Below are 21,891 nucleotides of genomic sequence, written 5' to 3'. Positions count from 1 at the left end.
CGCAACATAATGCCATCCAACCCCACTCCCCTCCCGTTAAAATTTCAACAATAGTGATTAAGAGTTAAATTTTCTTTGAAGAATAAAGGTTCACATTTATCTAATGTTTTGCATGGGAAAACACAAATCTCCATTTTACTAAATGCAAACGCTGTAGATATTGGTATATTGGTGTAAATATTGGTTTGATAATGGCTAAAATGAAAGTGGGAGAAATATTTACTACGGCCATGGTGCGCATGTGCAGTAGCAGGGTTTCAGAAAAGTGTTTTTTGCCTTCTACACAGAGACAGACTTGGACTGTTTTCAAAAAGTCGCATTTTCCACAGAGATGGAGCATTTTCCAAAAGTGCCACATTGCGAGCATTTTTATTTATGTTTTTGTTTAATTGCACTTTCAGTGTAAATGGACCCCCAAACCCTAATGGACGTTTTCCTATTTTCACTTGAAACTGACGACGGTGTCCAGCAAATCCCGTTATATTCAAAGTGATTGAAATGATTGAACCCGCACTGGCTGCCTCCACTACCATAGTCAGCTCTGTCACTCTGAAGAATGCAATACCCTCACTTACATCTTAATTTGCACTTGTTCCTGCTCTGAATGTATCTTTGATGTACTGGATCATGATCTGCAAGAGTACCAATCTACAAGTGTGATGCGATGCTTTTCTTAAATGACCACTTGTTGCTGTAGCTGCAGATGTTGCCTCTTTTCTCACGAGGATCTGTTTACTGCTGAGTACGGGACGGCCTGGGATGCAGGAGCAGCTGCAGTGATTGCATTATAAAATCATGCTGAAAATGAATACATGATGGATTAAATTCACCACCGGAACTTGGCAGGCGAACCATAATCAAATTTCCGGGAGTGTTGGAGGTGAGGACCCGGGATTTCTGGAAAGTCTGACAATGGCTACAGGAGTTTTCATATTTTGTGGGAATTTACTGAGATAGCAGGGGGGGGGGGGGATTCCAGTGGCATTATCCTTTTATAGTCAAGCTTATCGAAGCTACATGACGCTAATCTAATCTAATTCTGCAGCTCCAGCTCCAGTGCATAGAAAGCAGCTTGTGTGCATGAGCCCATCGCAGCATTCATCATATTAAGGACTTTACCTTTCCTGAGCACACGGAAACAGTGCCACCAATTTCACTATCAGTAATTTCTCAGTGCTTTTACGTTCCACAATGCAACTGCATAAATTTGCAACAGAAATAGCCTCTATATAGCCCCTCCCAATCATAATATTCATCCATTTTATTTATTTTTTTTATACAATTTCTTTAATGTTAAGTGTGGCTGGCTTAATGTGAGCTAATTGAATAATGTGTATTGACTTTATCACGTAAAATGGGATCAACTTCTTTTTTTGTGTGTGGGGGGGCTGACAGAGAGTCGGCCAAGTGCCAGAGAGTTTGGCCGCCTCTCCGAAAGCAATCCATCAGATTTTTCATCTTTTCTGAATCGCCGGGCTCGCTGCTGGTGGTGTAGCAGTCATTCATCGGAATAAAAGATTGCTTAAAAAAATGCTGAGCCGGACCGGACTGAGTCAGCCTTAAAGGTAATTCATAATGCTTCCGGCACGTGGTTTTCCTTCTCGTATGCAGTGTGATGATGCCCGGGGCTGTGAATGTCTACACGCACGCACGCACGCACGCACGCACGACATTTTGACATCAGATTATCCCAATGCAGGTAAATCAATAGCTGAGGAAGCCAAATAATTATTAGCGTCCCAAAGTTAAAGATAAACCACAAATAAAGACGATTTTATTATCTAATTATTCAATTGATTTTATTTTTATTGATTTTTTTTCTATATTGATGGATTGATCTTTGTTTGTACGCATGGAAGCCGGAAAAGAATTGCTCCATTTGGGATGAATTATGTGTGTGAACTGAAAATACCCTCCACAGTTGAGGGAAGGGTAAAACGAGCCACCCCGCTCTGTCCCAGCAAACCATAAATAAAAAGTGATAAAGTGGCCACAAACCAAGAAAGTATAGTTCATGCCACTCAATCCATCTTGGACAAAAGCAGTTGGAGAAACTGGGAGGCAAAGCCGGTGGTTGTCACGCCAGGTGAAATAACCATTGGCCTGAATTCACAATGTTGCATCTTAATCAAAATAACGACGCTTTCAACATTATTTCACGTCAATTTAAGATAGTGTGAGTTTCTAGTAAAAGGTTATACATTTTGTAAAGCTGTGGATCTGAGCCACTGTGTGAAAGAGTTTTGTCAAAAATTAGATCTTCATGCATGCAGATGCCATGTACACAGTCTTCTGATGTTCTACCTATTAGACAACACAAAAAAGATTTTAACAAATACAATCTTTCTACTACATAACAATTTTAGTTTTTTCTAGCAATATTAGTACATTAGGATAGGCCAGGCTTCGTCACCCCACAGTTCTGGAGCCACATGTGGCTCTTTAGCAGCAATGTAGTGGCTCGCTGAAGGTTTCAGGAAATTCTAAGTGGTCCAATGAACATTGTTGAATAATTTATTTTATTTCATTTGAATACCATTTTTTTATATAAAAGGTCAGTGAGTATTAATATTTTATTTAACACTTTTTACTGTTAAAAATTACAAAGTATTTCACATAAAGATGATACAATATAAATGCTAAGCTAATTAAAAGCAAATAAACAATATGCAACATAAGTGGTAAAGGTAAAATAAAAAAGATAGCAAAAAATGCTAAAACCAGCTTTAATCGCTGAAACTGCTCCGATTGTTAAAATGACTCAAAATGCTAAAATGGCAAAAACCACTGGGAAAGGTATGTTGAAAAGAAAAAGAACAAAAAACAAAAAGACAATAAACTGCTACAATAACTAGAACCAAACAGCGAAAACGTCTCTTTGTCAAGACGGCAAAAACAACTAAAAGGACTAAAATGACTCTGTTTATACTGTCTGCCAACATTTTCAAGTGAAAACCGAAAACTTTTTTTGCGTGTTGGGTGTCCCTTCACAACAGCTCTCAGACTCACTGAAAGCACAACTTTTTAGAAATGCTCTGACTCTATGTCCATCGAAAAGGGAGGAAAGGCCATTTTTCTGCAACGCTGCTACTGTGCATGTGCACCACGGCCGTAGTAAATAGTTCTTCTGCCCAGTGACAACAATACCGTTCTCCAAGTCCACATATGACTTTGAGTCCATATTCTCCTGAGATGTTGTGGTTTTATAGCTGAGTCACTCGTAATAGCAATCCAACTTTGTTGTCTGTCCATACAAATGTCTGTGTACTCACTATTAACGCTTATAGAGAATTGTGCTCTGTGCAAGTGTTTCTGGTTTCATTACGAAAACAACCAACAGCACCCCCAACTGTGGCCCAACATAAAAATATCGTTTACAGTGTTTCTGCTATTTCAGTGTAAACGGATATAATTTTTCAAGACATTGCTGTGTAAAAATGAGACTTTTCTGAAATGACTCTAAAACAATGCATCTTCACTTGAGACTATGTCGCATAAAAGGGGGTCTGAGCTGGACATTGTTCAGGCTGCTTTTAGGAGAACTGAAGAATTAACAATGTGGTCCTCCCCCAATAAACAGTTTAGTGAGATAATAACAGATGAGTGACTCATTACTGATCATTACTAATGATAAAGCTGACAGTTAACTTTGTGAAGAGGACTGAGACAGGAACTCAAAAACTGCAGCAATTTCAAAAATCAGTTACCTGTGCATTACAGCCAACGGTGGTGGTGAAAAAGTGTCTTCAACAGGCCCTTTCCAAAAGGTTAAAACGTACTAATATTTGCAGTTTCATTTTGCAGTGACATCGATAAACATAAACTACACTGTTCCCTCTATTTACCAACATTATCTCTGATATGAGACTTAGAGGGGCGTGCATGGTCATTACGCCGGCTTCGGCAAGTCGCTAGAATATTTCCAGACTCACTGCAGGCAGAGCGTGGCATGATGCCGCAAAATGAAATGTACCTGGAGCAATTTAAATGTCGGCAGTGGCAGATAGCATCTAGAACACGTCTGGGCTGCTGCACATTGGAAAACGATTCGCTTCGCTGACACTGATTCTGCAGCGCGGCAATGTAACCACTTGTGCCCGTGTCATGGAGACTCATAAGATGGTAATTTACATTTATGATTAGGCACCGAGGTGACGCTGTCATTCAAAGGCACACACCATGACTGCTTATTAATTAGACATCATCATGAGGGGTTGTGTTGCCTGTCACATGGCAGCGAAGACGGTAAATAAAAGAAATGAGTTATATACAAATGTTAAGAGGAGCGGAGGGATGAAGGTGCAGTCTGGCCTGATTCAGGAGCAGTTTGTAGGAATTTCTAAAGTCACAGCTGGAAGGAGAGAAAGCCAGGTCGGTAAAAGCGCTAAGTGCTCTGTAATAGCAGGAACGACTGGACCACGAGGGGTCTGGACTGGTCAGGACAGAAGCTATGAGGGACACAGCTTCAGCAGGTGCAGGGTCAGAGGTCAGGGTTTGAATTAGAAAGCAGCAATTACTGTACATGGAGGTTGTAAAGGGCAGGAAAAGCATTTCCAGAGGAGAAATGGTGGACCAAGAAGCTAAATCTGTAGTGCTCACTGAGCTTTGGAGAAATGTCTTCCCTTCTTGCTAAGTGACAGTAAAGCTATCAGGCAGTTTCAGTAATGAATTTTTAACAACAATTATTTCCAGGCTACAATCAGAAATGGCATAATAGGACAAACCTTCCACCCAGGCGCACTCTGCTCTTACCTCAGTCATAGCGAAGCTGCGCTTCCCGCAGGGTACAACCTTGTACCATTTGTCATGCAGCATGTCCATGAAGCCATCTGACTTGTACTGACTAACAAGCTCTGAGATGTTGGATGTGAGCGGAGAGTTCTGAGGGAGGCCAATGCCATAGCCTGCCAAACAAAAACACACACAAACATGCAAATAAGAATCTCCGCAGTGATTATTCTTCTGTCATGACAGCAGACAGATTCTTGGGGGGGGGGGGGGTTTCGCTCCACCTTCATGCTGCTACTATAATCTTTTCCTGGCTCATAGCTGTGGGGGGAAAAAGGCTGCCGAGCAAAAACATGGTCGTCTTGACAGTTTAGCTGTTTCCCTTTTTAAAAAAAAACAAGATTCCTTTTAAGACAAAGTAGACACTTGACGTTGTCAGTATACTGTATATACCACGGAATGTCTTGCCAGGAAAGTGTGACAAATTCTGCAATAGCCAATTACAAGAGTACCTCGCCTTTGTAGGAAGCACACTGATTGATTTGTATTGTATCCAGGAGGCTTAAGGGTGCATTAAGTAATTAACAACAACGCAGGAATCTGGGGCTACGGTGGCCTGTAATGGAAGCAACCACCATGGGAAACATTTTCCCAGTGGGAGGAAGAGGACTGCTAAATGGACCAGAGATTAACAGTAGACAGTGGCGAATGTAAGCTTTTGAAAGCCGAAAAGATTAGGGACAGTAGAAGCGATGAGTGATTGATATTGTTAAAATTTAGGGCTGTACTAAAACCGCTTATGGTCAGTCAGTCTGCAGAAAGGAACTATTATTAAAAACCAAAAACATAACCTGTGTGTTAATACTACTGTAACACCAGAGTGAGGTGAAATAAGGCTGATGTTTCAGTTACTTCATCTGGAGAAGAAAAAAAATAAACAAAACAATCCTATATATATCACCTGGCGAGTATTAGGTGATGTCATCCATGATTCGATGACATCCAATTGTTGGAAGTGCAGGCGGCTTCGATGCAGAGGCAGATATTTCAAGCCTTTGTAAATAATTAGCGTATGAATTATGCTTAATGGCATTCATTAAGTATTTGAAAAAGTACTCTGTATCTGCAAGTAGCGAAACGTTAGTATTCAAACTCGTACTCGTTCTTTAAAAAAGTGGTATCAGTGCATCACGACTTGACACCTATTGTGGTACGTTATTGCGGGAGTAGTTGGTGTGACAAAGTGAGCAAAGTGCCACAATCTCAAGCAGGTAGCATGTTGGACTGTAAGCATGTTCGCTGCCTAATTCCAGACCAAACTTTATCCGTATTAGGACACCAGCTCAAATTTCATTTCACTTCCTGAAAACATTGTTGGCATTAAAAGATGATGTGTAGGTTAACTTCTGTCAAACTCAAAGTCATACCCAAGTTCATGAGGTCCATGAGGCTCAGAGACGCAGGTATTAATATAAAACTAATAACTTCACTCCTCGTCTGCCAGTTTACATTACACCGCCTTTTAAAGAGTAATTTGTTTGTTTACATAACCTCTTGGTCCTTTTTCAGCATGACTCACTTTTTTGGTGGGTTTATTTTGGCATGCAGTTTTGCGTTTGTGTTACCTTCGATTGCAAAGGGTTTTCCGACCGTCAGCGTTTTACAGTCGGCATCTATGGAGACCTCATAGTCCAGCAGAGCTTTGTCCATGATGAACGCGTCCAGTTTCTGAGGGTCAGCCCTGTAAACAGCAGCAGCAACAACAACAACAGAAAGATGACAACTGCAAATGTAGCAGGAAGAAGTCACCTCAGTTCAGGGACTGGTGGTAACAGCACGCTGTGGTTTAGTCACTTTAGTGTCGTGTTCAGCTGAAATGTGGTGAAGGGTTCTTGACCCCGCCAGTGAGAGTTCAGCTGTTTTGTTCACAGTGCTTTGTAGCGTTCATCTCAAACAGCATGCCGCACTAATTAAATATTTTCCCTGCGCGCACATTTTGCAAGCACTCCTCAGGCTAATCAGAATGGAATAAACATTGCATTGCATAATTGAGCAAATCTTAATGAAAATCAAGTGTGTGGCATTCCATAGAGTCAAAAGGATGTTCAAACAATTGACTCTAAATCCTGCAACTGGACGGGTGAAGAGAAAAGAACAAATTAGTACTAATCCAGGTCATTCTGGTCACCAAAAGCATTTAATTGTGTTTTACTGTTTTAGCTAACCATCTGTTTGACATGAAATATTAACCTCCACGACCCAGAGACACTGCAGTGTGCTTCATTTTGGCTCATAACTCGTCATTTCTTTTGCTGAGGCTTATTTCTTCTGCTTCTGTCCTCAGGGCACTCATGTGACCTTCAAGAGTGAGCACAAACAACAGGAAAAAGTTTAGTTTTAAGTCCATCTCAGGTGTGTAGGCATCGAGTCTAGACTTGAGAGGAGTAATCTGGAATCAGAAGTAAATCTACCCCCCTTTATCTAACTTAAGGTGCTGGGGGCAAATCCTCTCTGACAATGGGATGATAACAGAATACATTGCCAGTCAATCACACGGCAAACACAGAGAGACAGCGATGAATTCACACCCACGAGTAATTCAGGTGAAAACTCATCACTTTTGCGTTTTTTGTTTCAGAAAAATTTTGCGTTTACATGGCAACGTTTTGAAAACGATGTCGATTTACATGGAAACAGCGGAAATGCTGAAAACAATGTAGTGTTCATGTTGGGCCACCCCATGGTTGCTGACACCACACACACATGTAGAGAAACATATACACAATAAACAACAATGGCGAGCACACAGACACTCCTATGGACAGATAACACGAATAGAATATGGACTGGGAGTAATGACACTCTGGAGGCCGCCAAGTTTGTTATTGTTCATCAACTCGCACATGTGCAGAAGAACTATTTATTGCAGCGTGTCCACTCCATGTGGAGACGGAACCCGAGTGTTTTCAGAGCGTTTCCTATTTTCCCAAATTACCCGATAACAGAGTCAGTGAAAAGTTGTGTTCTCAGTGGCTCTGAGCACTGTTGTTTGCAAGTTTTGCAATTTCATTTTTTGTGAATTTGTCCTGTAAACAGGGCCTATAAGACAATAAACTTCATGTTTTCGGACTGTGGGAGGAGGGGAGCACCAGGAGAAACATTCAAAGTCCACCACAAAAAGTCTTTGCTGTGAGGCAAGTGAGGCTAAAAACGACACCAATTAGTGTTTTATCATTTCAATTTCAATTTCAAAGCAAAGACTAGGACATAGTTTAATTTCTCAGCCATTTAAAAATCATGTTCACACCAACAGCATATAACCAAGGTGGAATGAATATCTTTGCTTTTAGCTTCGAGGCAGTTTTACAGAGCTCCTCACAGTCACTGCAGTGGGATGTCAATGATTCAACAAATTTCCCACCAACCTCTTGCCTTGTCTGAACCTCATATATCTCATGCTGGCCCTCTCTGTATATTCCACTGGCCACCAGCCAGTGGAATTAACGCCTGCCCTCCCAGCATTTGCCAATTTATTCGTATTCCTCACGAGTCGGTTATATGGAGGTGAGATAGGAAGTGGTAACACTCTCAGTGAAGCTTTTACAAATCAACTCTAAAACATCTTTAATGTCAGCCAGAGCCTACTGGGATACAAATTCTACAAAGGCCGTTTCAAGATCTGCTTTTTCCTTCTTAACTTGCGATCAAGGACAGTTTTTGAAATCTATCAGTCTTCTACACACTGACTGCGTTCTTTACCACTGCTTGAATTAAAGCTGCAGCGCACAACCTTGGACTATCCACACTGCCATATGTATTTAACTAGGTAATAACTCAATACGGTATGCTTAAAACATCAACTGCCGCAAATAATGCATTAAAAAAAATTTTTTTTCATCCTAATGGTGTGAATTGCAAACACCACTAGCGACTGGAAATATAGGTGATGTGGCTTTTTTTTAATTGATGACATTCTGGAGGAGTCAAGAGCACAGAGTGGGCACACAGGTGAAAAACCATTGTGGAGGAACAACCTGAACATGTCTTTCATGAATTGATCGTAACATCTGATCTGCAAATTGTTGCCAAAATATTAGCAATGTGGTTCACCTGATACCGTACAGTCAAGGGGATTATTTTATCTCTGTAATGACCACAACGCTCCGATTCTCAGTTTTTTTGCTTGGAAAAGTAATTGAACCCTCGAGCTGAAGGCAAAGAAAAGTAAAACAAATTATTCTTGGCTGGAGATGATTAGATATTTAGATTACTTGATTTTGGTTACCCTCGCTAAAACTGGGCCCCTCACACATTTGACTCAAAAAGGCACAACACAGAATGCCTCAAGTGTTCGGCATTAACATTTCGTCTAAAACAAATTGACGTATGCCAAACATTCAACATGTAAAATAAATGTTGAATGTTTAGCATACTTCAATTTGTCTAGCACTCGAGGAGGGAGTTACCTGCCAAAAAAAAAGCATCTCTACAGTACCTGAGTCCCTTGAGAGTTCACACTGCTGCTGAGGAATTGTTTTGTGGCTAGAGGCTGAATCTGTGTCACAATATATACTGACAAAAGACGGCCACAGCATTGTCTCCACGTCGATGTATGGTGAAGGGAGCTTCAGGGCTGCCCTCCTGCCTCGTGGGGAAGGATTGCTTGTCATTATGCAGGAAAATAAAGCTGCATGAGTTTCAGTGTATCACACATGGGAACATCATGGGTGCGGTCCACAAGCTGAAGCTCAGAAGATGCTCGTTGATGCAACATTGACTTTGAATTAAGAGTCTATTACAGATTGACCTCCAAAGGCCAGTCAAAGAGGGTTTATTAAGGTCCTGTTTTCACAACGTTTTCAAGTGAAAACGCAAAAACCTTTGTTGCATTTGGAGTGTCTGTTTACACAACAACGGTGCTCAGAGCCACTGAAAATGAAGTGTTTTGAAAACGCCTTCCGAAATTGAACTTGTCAAAAAGGCTCCAACTCCGTCTCTGTGTAAACGAAGGAAAAATGAAACTATGAAAACGAGAAAAACAATGGCGGCCTCCATAGTGTCACGACTCGCAGTCCATATTTAAATGGGACTCAATAGTTTTATTGTTGAGTCACCCGGAATAGCAATCCAATGTGGTGGTCTGACCATATGAATGTCCTTGTACCCACTATCGCTAATGTTTATGGTATATTGTTCTCTGTGCATCGTTTTCAAAATGCTGTGATGTAAAGAGGAAACGAATCTGAAACGAAAACACAAAAAAATGATGCGTTTTCTTTTGAAACATTGTCGTGTAAATGGAGCCTAACAAAGTAAATTCACTGTTGTACCATCCTGGTATTGAAATGGCAGTAAGGATTTGGAAGGGGTGTGTGTTACATTTCTTGCAATGACCTCAGTCTAATCTGTACTTTTCATAGTTTTGTGAAGAATTCACCAAATCCTCCAAATATCATAGCCCCATTGATGTATCAATAAAAGTGACCAATGGGCATGGGGTTTTCTGTAAAATCATGGAAGTGCGCTTTACTGCCCGGTCCCTAATAGAGTAAATCATCACCAAGCGTGAATACTCTCTGGTTGCCAAGATGTTACTTTTCTAAAGATTACATTTTTTCCTTTCAACTTCACTGATCAGTGTTTACGAGCTCAGTAAAAAGAAGAAAAAAAAATCTTGTTTCATCCATTTAAAATGTGTCCTACCAGACTCGGCCTGTATTCCAGCTGCCTTTTCGCACTATATTCTGCTATGCTCCGCGGGGATGCCAGTTGAATGTTGAAGCGGCTTAGGATGACAGCAGTGGCAGGGTAAAGAGGAGGGTGAGATCTGAATGCGAACAGGCATGCTTGTGGTGGGGAATGACAGCGGCAGGGATATATATATATATATATATATATATATATATATATATATATATATATTTCTCTTTTTTTTTTCACCCCCTTAAAGTTTTGACTTTCCTTTGGTACACCCCTTCGCATTTCTTCTCCCCCTTATGTACACACAAAGAAGCTGATTTGCAGAAATGATGAAAGCAAATATCTGGGTCAATATGAGGAAAAAAAAAACATGAATCAGTCGAGAGTGTTCAGTGTACAATGTTTGCTCCATGCATACCTGCATGTTTTTACTCGTGGCCACATGTGAATCGTAAGCGTTGTATTATCTTACTTGAGATTATGTATCCCATCCGGTGTTGCAGGGGCATTGTATCTCCTCATGTACTCGTGCATTTCAGGGAAACTCTTCTTGACGTAGTCCTCTGCACTGCTTTCTCTCACTGTAGCAAATCTGAATCCCTGAGAGGGATGGTGCAACTGCAGGAAAGCAGAATAAAAACCCAGATGTTACCTTTACCTTCCGCATTACAGAGCAATATTATTAGTATTAAAATTTCAGCTTTATTGCTTCTCATTTCCTTCGGTCCTGAACCCTACTTTGTTTCTTTTCTTTACTTCAGCCTTGTGACTCTCATTCTTCCTCGTTGTACAGTGATTTTGGTGACTTGGCATCAACATCCATTAGTCTTATCCAATTTACTGATTTAAAGTAGTTTGATTAAAGACTGCTGAATAGATGTTTTAACGAAAACAACGATTTGGAGGAAATACACAAACAGCTAAAACCTGAGCACCAATTTGTTGTTTGTAATCTGCAAACAAGCAAATTGAACACTTGATGAAATTCAAGCCCCCAAAGCCACATATTTACATGACGCCGTATGTTTACAACTCAATCATCAAGTTTTTAACTATTAACCAAATTTAGAAAGCACAGGTTTCTCCAGCGTTGCGTCTTTCTGCCTGTACTACCTTTGGATCATGTATCCCTGACAGCTGTTCATAGGTCTTTTCCCCGACCATGACAGCAGCCAGGTTGGCGGTGTAGGTGGACAGGCAGAACAGACAGAAGATGGCCCAAAGGTTCATCAGCAGACGACCCGTCCAGCACTTTGGGGGCTTGATGGCGACCGTTCTCCCAAAGAGGATAGCGTAGCAGACGTTGAGTGCCGAGGAGAAAGAGAAGACCCGATCCCGATTGCGTCCACGCGGCGTCATGCCAAACGGGCTGTGCCACTCGTACAGGGTGAGGAAGACGGCGGTGACGTGGAGGGAGACGAAGATGCCGAGCCACATGGACCAGTGGAGCGGCCACATGAAGGCACCGATGGGGGCAGCTGTGTCTCGAGTGCGGACCTGATCGGGAGAGGACACAAGATCAGAAAGCTTGTATGCGTCCAAGCACAGGACATGAAATCTTTAATGAATAATATTGTTAAACCAGGTAAATTCCTTATATTATTTTCTATTACATTGCTCCTAAAAATGGTGCTGATGTTGTACCTATGTTGTTAAAGGTTTAAAAAAAATAAATAAATAAGGATCCAGTAAAATCTACTGACATAAGAAGGTGAAAAAAAGAGAATGAATACTACCATCACTATGCGTGTCAGGCAGTGACTTATGTAATTGTGGGTTGCCCCATAAAGCTGTATTTTCACCTGGCCAATCCCACATTTAGGAATTGCATTATAATCCAATAACTTAGGGCTAGCAGTAATAAAACTCTGCCATATTGATACTGACCACCTGAATACAAGAAGAGAGTTGCGTTGAGCCCAGTGACACACAGTAAAGTGAGATGGACCAAAGTGTGACACAAATTGGGAGTAAGAAGTACATGGAAGAAAATCTAATGAGGTTTGCAGGAGAAGAGCAGTACTGACCAGAATTCCCAGGCTGGTGGAGAAGAAGGGCGAGGTGAAGTCAATGACTTGGCTTCGGGCTGAATTAATACTAAAAGAAGTCACTGCCAGATGTGCGGCGCCACTGAGCAGATCACCCACCAATCCTGTCCAGCGCCCATTCTTGAACCCTCCATATTTCCCATCGCCAACAATGTAGAGGTCAAAGGTAAAGCCCATGTCCTCTGCCAGCTTCTCCAACAGGTCAATGCAGTACCCGTAGCAACATTTCTTAAGTTCTGTGGGGACGGATCCATTAGGTCCTCCCAAGTTCTGGAAAAGTCCTTGCAAAACTGAAGAGTCGTTGGTGAGCGGGTCGAGGCACAGCTGGCCCGCGGGGCACATACCATCTCCGTCCACCTCGCGAGTGAATACAAACGGGTGCTCCACCAGTGTTACCACTCGCATGTGCAACCGGGTGGGCCGCCGCCAGTCCCCTCCGCTCCCAGAACCAACATGGCTTGGCCATGCCCCTTGGTCCATCAGAACTCTGCCCCAGCGCCAGCGTCCAAGGCGGGTCCAGGTTGGCTGGCCCAGAGGGTCCAGCTGGAGGGACCAGATGTAGTGATGGGACTCCGAGATGACATTCTGGCCACGACTGTCTTTGGATATAAAACCACTCTGGCCCTCAAAGGACTGGTTGGCTAGAAATCTGAGGGAGACGAGGGGAAAGAGAAAACAAGAAATGTCAGGAGGAAAAGAGATGGTAACAGGATGAAAGAAAATGTTCTTCATAAGCTATAAGTGTTTTGTGAATTCATGAGAAAGACCAAATGTTATTGTTCAGGGGGGAGTTGGGTCAGGGAAGTGGTGTAGTAACAGCCAAAACCAGGTGATTTGGTAAAGGTTACTGAAATGTTGAGTCTGGGTTGTGATCATTTCAGAAATGCTCTCTAAGTTGCTCTTTGTAAAGTTCTGTTTATTTTTATTACTTATGGAGCACGGCCCAGCTTCGAGGGTTGGTTGGTAGAGTGGCACATCTTGCAATCGGAAAGTTGCAGGTTCAATTTCAATTTCAAAAACACTTGACTTTTAAGTAGTTGTCTAATATTGCGTAAATGTTCAGTTATTACTTCAAATAATTACTTTGATGTTAAAAGCAAGTTTTGAATATTGTCTGAATTCATTATCTTGTTGACAAACTTTCTCAATGCATCCTCTGTATTGTAAATGGTTTCACTCATGCGGCACTTTTTCCCTGCTTCAGCAGTCCCTGATGCACTTTACAATGACGGTCACATTCACCCATTCACACACACTAATGTTGACAGCTGGCCTGCGAGGCACTTAATCCGTTCATTGGGAACAAATTGGTGTTTAGTTTCTTGGACAAGTTCATTTTGACATGTTGACGGGGGAAGAGTGGGGATCAAACCTTCAAGTAGTGAGCACTCACCACAAGTTCAACACCTTTGTCACAACTTAGACCCGTATTTGAGACGTACAAGCTTGATTGTTGGCAGTTGAGTTTCTAGTTTATTACTTACTTGTGTGAGTGAATGGGTGAATGTGATGAAAGCACTTTGGGGCTGCTCATGCAGTTGAAAGGCGCTATATAAGTGAACATTTTACCATTTCATACAAAAATTCAGAATATACAAACCCCCAAAAAATGAAATAGATGCTTCATCTTGGTAGGTACAGAAGAGGCTTATAGTACATGCGTGTGTCTGCGTGTGTGTGACAGCATAAGACGGATCACGGTCCAGTGATCACGCCGGCTCTCTCACTGAGCCATGCTACTGGCTGTCTGGGAGTGTCAGATACCAGGGCAGATGCACACACTCGCCCCCCCACGCACACACTGAAACGGGCTCACACTTCAATGGGATAGGGTGCGTTTGGAAGCGAGACGGAGCTCGGGCGCTCGTTCCGTGCAGGTAGACGCACGCCTCTTCGATATGCCCTCAGGAGGTAACGATGTAACTGATGTGACCTTTTTCCAAAACTGCTCCATCGTGTCACCTTGCTCACTGGAAAATTTCGTCTTGCACAAGCTTGTCGACTTTCCTACATCTTTAACGGTCTTTAAGCCAAGCTGACACCCCAAGCAGTCAGTCTGAAGGTCAGTGTCTTCAGTATAGCTTGTAGATGTTAAACTACCTGGGGAACGTGTCTCTCTCCTTCAATTGCAGAGTGTAAGTGACTCGGTCCCGCACTCTCCTGACAGTGTACAGCTCGCTCCGTGTTAACGGTGAAATGTCACGTTTCAGTAAAAGGTCATATATATTAGTTGGACATATGGTTAGTGAATTGTTGAAATTCTTAGACTGTCATACATGAACAAAGTGCATCAGAAATCAACTGAATTTGAAAATGTCTGTGTTGAACCAAATGTTTTTTTTTTCTTCATACACTGTATCCCATTTTTAAGGCTTCTCATTCATACCTACACTAATGGCAGGCAGGGAGCAGCGAGTAGAAAACTCAGAGTTAGGCTGCTGCTTCTCCAATCAGCTAATCAGAAGTCCAAGGGCACTCATCCCATCTGGGCTCGGTCCTGATTGGCTCTGCTCATTAATGCACTTTTCAGTCCAGGTTATAGTTAGTTGAACTGACTCAGTCGGTTTTCTGGAAACGTTTAATGTCTTTGAATTCGAGAGTTCGGGGCTTCTTTGCGTTGCTCTCTCTGCCTGGCAAAAAGTACAGCAGCCTGGACAGGTTTCACAAAGCATAAGTCACCATATAAATGAAGTGTCCATAATATACGAGCAAGTAGTGATGCAATATGACTACAAAAGCCAAAGCATAGGAGCTGTAAAGGCTGAAGCAAAAATACTATATTTTGTGAACTCAAATTAGTATTTACTGTCAACACAAAAACATATGCCCCTGGACACTCCTTCATATAGAGCTCCAGAAATGACATCTAAAATTCAACTTTAAATTGTGGCCACAAAAACCTAGTTGGTGGCCTCAAATTAATATTTCATGCCCTCAAAATACTATTTAGCGTCCACAAAATATACATTTTCAGACACGATTTAAAGTTTGATTTCAGATGTCATGTCTGGGGCTCCATATGAAGGTGTATCCAGGGGCATAAGTTTTTGTGTTGACAGTAGATGATGTGTTTTCATGCAGTATGTCAGTGCTGAATGAACTGAGCAATGTTTGGAACTCTGCAGTCGGATGTCAACATCACTGCCGCTTCACATTAGTCATACTGATTATGATTCAATATCTCAAGAAGGCCTTTACAGATTTAATTCAAATTCAGCTCAAAGGTCCATTTGAGTTCAATTAAAATCTGATTGATGATGATGTCATTGTGACTTCAGATTCTTGCTCATTTACAATATGAAAAATACCTCTAAGGATGACCCGTAGTCTCATGTAGAAAATATCGGTGTAAAGCTCAATCAGTTTGCATTGTAGTCACATTATTTATTTTTTTATTTTTTTAACTATCACATCAAAAGATGTAAACAAAATGCTTAAATCCTCTGTGATATATATTCTGCCGTATAATTGCCACAATACTGTTGGCTGGGCTATGTGCCATACCATGTGGGAACATTGTGCTGGCTTTTTTCCCCAGCCAAGAATAGCTTATAAAATGTATATAGAGGTCAAAACAGCAGCAAGGGCTCCGCCTCCATTGTGCACATCAAAGAGAAGAGTGCTTCTGCGTCCCGACATGTCGGGTTTTTGATTTATTTCGAGCAGGACTGTCAAACTAATTCTAATTAGCAATTGTTTGACCGAAACTTGCTTGTTTAGCACGTGTAGAGCCGGGTGTGTCAAACATAAGCCCTGAACCACTTTCAAATCTCTCATCAAGACCCACCTGTTCAGAACGGCTTTTGAGGTATACGACTAATTTCTTTTTTATGTTTTATGACTTGTTTTATGATCTTTGTCTGTTTTAATGTTTGCTCATTTTAAAATGTAAAGTGACTCTGCGTGTTTTGAAAAGCGATATCTAAATGTAAAGTGTTATTATGATGAGGCCCGTGTGCCAAAATCGGCCTGAAAGAGGTTCCGATCCTACCCGCCAAACCACTGAGCAAACTGTATAAAATTTAAATAAAACATAGATTTTGTAATTTATTTTCATTCAATTCTTTTTTAACAAACGCAACACTGAGAACCTGAGATCATCGTGAGCAAACTAACGTTTGCTTGAAAGCCGCTGTGTCAGGAAAAGAACCTGCACTTCACTGTTTTGCACCTGAATCGTATCGTTAAAAATGGTTTCATGTTGACATTGTAGGAATTTTCCATGGTTATTATTTGTTTTTGCAAAAATTTTGACATTTTCTTCACATATACTCTATGCCACAACAAAGAAATACCTTTAATTTAAAGGCTATTAAGGCACTACTTTACCGGTCCGGCCCACTCAAGATTTGAGATTTAAATGTGTATACTGCAATTGTAAGGATTTGAGGCCCAAATTTTGACTACTGGGTTAGACTGTCTCCAAAACCGCAGCTCTCATGGGAAGTTATGTGTCTGTAGTGGTCAGTATCGATCACAAGTTGTGCGAGGGAGAAAAGGCAGTGAACCGGGGAAAGGAGATGACATGGAAGGCCAAGGCTCCTTCGTGCATGGTGGAAATGTAGACTGAACCGTCTAGACGATCTGACACACTGAAATATCTGCTGAAGTCACTTCTGGTAAAAATTGATAGATTTGGGGCCCAAATATCATCTCAGATAGTTGTGTATGGTGCTGCAGACACACAGATGTGCAAGTAGATGGACAATAACAACAATCGCAGAGTCCATCGTGGCATGAGTCCCAGTCCTTAATCTCCTGGTAGTTTTATAGTTGACAGTCACGGTAATAGCAAACTGTGAACTCAACATTGTGACTGTTTATTGTGTATTGTTTTCTTCACACGTGTGTGGTTTCATTACAAAAACAAACAACAGTGCCAACTCGTGGTCTGGCATGCTAACGACATGGTTTTCCCTGTAAACAGACTTCGTTTTCAAAACGTTGCTGTGTAAATACAAAACTCTTGTGAATCGAAAATGTAAAAACTCTGCGTTTTCATTGGAAACGTTGTCGTGTAACCGGAACCTTATTGTCGATTCTTCTGGGCAGCTGTGGCTCAGTTGGTAGAGCGAGCAGTCTTTAAATGTGGAGGTTATTGGTTAGATCCCCCATCTCTCCTGGTCCATTTGTCAAAAAATGACATTGGGAATGACTCAAATGTTAAAGTTGTTTTGCTCGGTTTAAAAAGTGCCAGATAGGTGAAATCCATTTTGACTGATAGAAATGTTGGTTTAAAATCACAAACGGGGAGATGTTCGAAGTTTTGAAACGGCGCACGCCTCAACAGTTTATTCATTGACTCGTCACAAGACCTGCACGCAGCTCAGCTGTCACACAGGTTCGGTCCACTTTGAATTAATAGTTTGAAATTGCTTCAGAGGAGCTCGAATGACAAAACACTTTTGTCCAGCATACTGATGACTCGTCCAAGGCCGGGGGCCTGTTGATGTATATGCGATCTTGGCAGGGTCACTGAACATCCGTGGCTCTAAAGTAAAAAGTGAGAGTTGAACTTTTTATACAATACGACATGATTCATTTCCACCTCGTGGAATGATAAAATGATGGCATTTTTGAAGCGGTCTTGAAGGTATTTTAAGCCGGCGAATGACGTTTGGATGAATCACATCATTTACACAGCGATACTAACTCAATGCCATGCCCGCCTTGTGTTCTCGCCTCATGCATCATCTAAACATGGTTTGGAGCATAATATTGGGTAGAACCTCACAGATGTGTTTGTTTTCACGTCGGCTCTTCGGCACGCAGAATGAAAGGGAATGGGAGTGCACTTAAATCATCATCTTATATTACTTGGAAAAAATATTCACCAACAGCATTGCATGTTGTTTTTAAGTTGGTATCAAAACATCATGTCCTTAAAAACCGAAAATACAGAAAGAAGTGAATGCGGCTGCCTTTCAGGCGACATTAACACGTCTGCCGAGAGCATTCGTCCTTGTTAAACCAATCCCCTCCTAAAGCAAACAGAACGTGTTTTACTTACTCTGGTTCAGGGACTATTAGCCTCAGTGGGGACATTTATCATATAGCATTTTCTACCTTATTATAGCTCATCTTCCTGGCACATCAGGGTACTCTCCTTTACTTTGATGGGCATGCATCACTTTAAAATGATTTTTATCAAGAGGGATTGTCTCCAGAGGAGTAAAAAAAAAACAAAAAACGAATTGGATAACCAGGTGAAGTGTGCCCCTGCCAGCATATCTTATCTGCTCATACAGGACTTTTACCCCCTAAAGTTTATCTCTGTGTCTGTGTCTACAAAGGTTATATATAGTGTTGATGTGAAAAATCCAGATTTTGCTTTCTGCTTTATTTCCGCCTCCATCTCGTTCCTTCTCCCCTCTCCCTCTTTGCTGTTCTATCCGCTGCCAGGAGTGTAATTATATGGTACACTCATCACATGTAGGTGCAGGTTTGATGTCTGCTGACTGCATCCAAACCACAGATTTATTTAAAGTGGACACTTTAGTCACAGTACGTGAAATACTCGAACATGCACCATCTGATTTTGTGCTTGTTGAGTCAAATGGGAACCTTAGTCTTTTGAAATTCACCTGCTCGTGTGACGTTCTGGGGAAATGTTTAGTCCTCGCAGCTCAGCGACTGAATTCAAAAATAAAAAATTACTCTCGGTAATCCAATTAATTACTATGAAATGAAGGCAGTGTGTCACTTTTCTGCTCACTAAATCTATCCTCTAAACCAAAGCTTTTACAGTCGTAGTGACTGGAATTAGGCGAGGCAAGCCTGGGAAACTCTGGCTTCCTGTGCACGTGGAGGCAGTGCGCATGTAGCTTACAAGCAGAGTTTACCTGATGATTCATGCCAAAAGTGCATGAAATAAGTCCAAGCATTGTGTCTATCTTCAGTGACGTACGATGAACAAGCTGTCCGTCCCGCGGTGACCTCCCGACCAATCCTACTGTACTGATGCTGCTGGCTTGGAAGAGACTAGTAACTGTTGGAGCCACATAATTGATTTTGTCACGCGCTCTTTGATTCGGGGATGTTTGCACACATGCGCGCCCCCGTCAGGCGCCGTACTGAAGCAGACCAAGTTCTTTTTAAGAGCAGCAAGAAAAGTCTCATACGTGTGGCAGAGATGTGCTGTAACCTGCGGTGATTGAGGTATTGTACAGGGAAAAGAAATGGGGTGATGTAATGTGCTATGTTCCCTAAAAGGAACGAGAAAGTCTATATTTCAGGGAAGGGATGATGCAGTGGACGGATGGATCACACACTGGGCTATCGTCCAAAAGGCTGAGGAAGGGTTCAGGAAGGACATTAACATGGAAATTCATTTAGAAGTAAAGCAAAGCGGGGAAAAAAAATCTTAAATTGGTTATTTGCCTGAAACTAATTCCTTCAGTCATATTGTTTATGTTAGTAAACCAGTGCTGCATCAAAAAAGAGAACAAAATGTTAGATTATGAATGAAGCTCAAATATTCCATTTCTGTATTAAACACTCTGTTACACACCTGTAAATATTCTTCTGATTATTTTCACACCGATATCTGGACTTTCTTTAACTTACATTCTGTTTTACAGAAGATGACTTTAAATAACAAATCAGAGGGGAAATCAGATATGCCTGGAAAGTATAGAGTCTGGTCTGTGTCCACTTTCTTATACAGAGTTGTAAAAAAACAAAAGACATTGAAGACATTAATTTAAATCAAGTAAAAAAAAAACTAATTGCATCAAGTCGATCGTAGCCTCGGGTACATACTTTTCTACTTAAAAGGTTCAGTGCTGCATTTCAGTTGAAATAAATGTTATTTACTTTTTAGTTTATAGTTACGCATATTGAACCAGTACCAGTATTTCATACTTGTATTTGTACTTCTACTTAAGTGAAGAATTTAAGTTTTATTATGTTATGAGACCAAAACTATAAATCTGCGGTATAACCTTCATGAAAGGCAAAATATTGCACTCAGATCACAAAGGCCTTGATTCTACAACTATCTTTCAAGTAAAAAAGTATTGTTTTGAGTTTTTTTGTTTCAGTAAAGTTTGGGGTTTACACTGCAACGTCTTGAAAACGATGTCTGTTTATACAGAAATGACAGTTGATAGTATGCCAAGCCACTAGTGGGTGAAACCACACACACACAGGCACACATAGAACAATATGCTATAAACATTTACAATGACAAGTGCAAAGACATTCTTATGGACGGACGATGTAATTTGTTTACTACTGCTGGTGACTGTCAACTATTAAACTACCAAGTTAATGACTTTGACTAGCTAAAGTGTCAAAACGTAATACAATTACACACAAAAACCGGCAGCTGCACTTTCAAGAGCAAACTTGTGAGAGTTAGCATGAGTCAGCATGTTTTTGTCAGCATGAGCTTTGTCAAGCTGAAGAATTAGAGCAATTAGAGGAAAAACAAACAAAATGTAGTTCGTCATTTTTATTTCTGTTGTTTTTTTTATTTTGTTGCAACCCAAATCAAATGTGGAATTGACGAAAAAAAAATCCTGTTTAGGTTGGTTATTTGTTGTCCAACTATGTCAGGTCATCTGTTTACGTCAGTGTCAACTAACAACCCACTTAGTCGAAAATGAAAACCTGTTTTATTGTGATATGGAAATAAACAAATTCTGGAAACTCTCAGCTCCATTATGTTTTTATTGCTATAAGAGAAAGTGCTTTAATGGTATGACATATTTCCTCAACATTCTCAATGCAGTGTGGCTGTACAGTTCTCCAGTGCAATACAAAAACTGGGCTGTTTGTTTCCATGTTTCCAGCAACATTTGCCAAAGCGGTTTCTCTCCTGATTAAAAACGGGTGAAGATATCAACTTATGCCGAGGACACATCCTTTAGCACTAAACAAAAGTGTTTGTGTGATCAAGTGCTTTAAAATGCCTCTGTCAACGGTTCATTTCCTAATGTGAGTCGGCCGCAAATATTTTCCAGACAACTTTGGTATTTCAGACAAACGCTCAGGCTGTTGGCTTAAAATGAGGCCGCTTTTGTCAACCGCCGTCTGAAATAAATCACCCGCTGTTAGGAAAATTACTACGAATGTGGAGTGGTAATTCTGCCCCTGTCATTATTGTAAACTATGAACGTGCAGTTTGGCAAATTACAAACGAGGGGAGGAAACAACGACATTGTGGGGCTTTTCAGAGTTAAGCAAACCCTTCTAAAAAGAAAAAAAAATGGTATGCAATATTTGATTTCAGCATTAATTCACATACAGTAACATGAACATGGTGCCAAGGCTGTGTGGATGTTCTGTACAGTTTTCTCGAGTGTCTCTGTCGGGCTGTTAGTTTCTCATAATGCTAAGTGATGAGCCTTGGAAGACTATTCTCAAAGGACTGAATGGATGACAGAAAAATAAAAAGGACAGATCTTTGAAG

At 41.1% G+C, this 21,891-nt stretch overlaps 1 protein-coding gene across 1 annotated transcript in view; it reads right to left on the bottom strand.

Annotated features, from left to right (window-relative positions):
- Window positions 1–21,891, bottom strand: part of grin3a (glutamate receptor, ionotropic, N-methyl-D-aspartate 3A) — a gene marked incomplete at both ends in the record, with an annotated part of 61,201 nt that overhangs the window by 14,350 nt on the left and 24,960 nt on the right. The window contains 5 exons of the mRNA XM_080477611.1: window positions 4,753–4,904; window positions 6,354–6,469; window positions 10,901–11,046; window positions 11,542–11,925; window positions 12,456–13,125. Coding sequence (XP_080333737.1) covers window positions 4,753–4,904; window positions 6,354–6,469; window positions 10,901–11,046; window positions 11,542–11,925; window positions 12,456–13,125 — 1,468 coding nt within the window. The remainder of the gene's footprint in view (window positions 1–4,752; window positions 4,905–6,353; window positions 6,470–10,900; window positions 11,047–11,541; window positions 11,926–12,455; window positions 13,126–21,891) is intronic.

This window comes from Lipophrys pholis (genome assembly GCF_963383615.2).
Source record: "Lipophrys pholis genome assembly, chromosome: 12".
NCBI classification, from domain to species: domain Eukaryota; kingdom Metazoa; phylum Chordata; class Actinopteri; order Blenniiformes; family Blenniidae; genus Lipophrys; species Lipophrys pholis.
The sequence above is the reverse complement of the archived record's forward strand: the minus strand, read 5'-3'. Positions and strand labels throughout refer to the sequence as shown.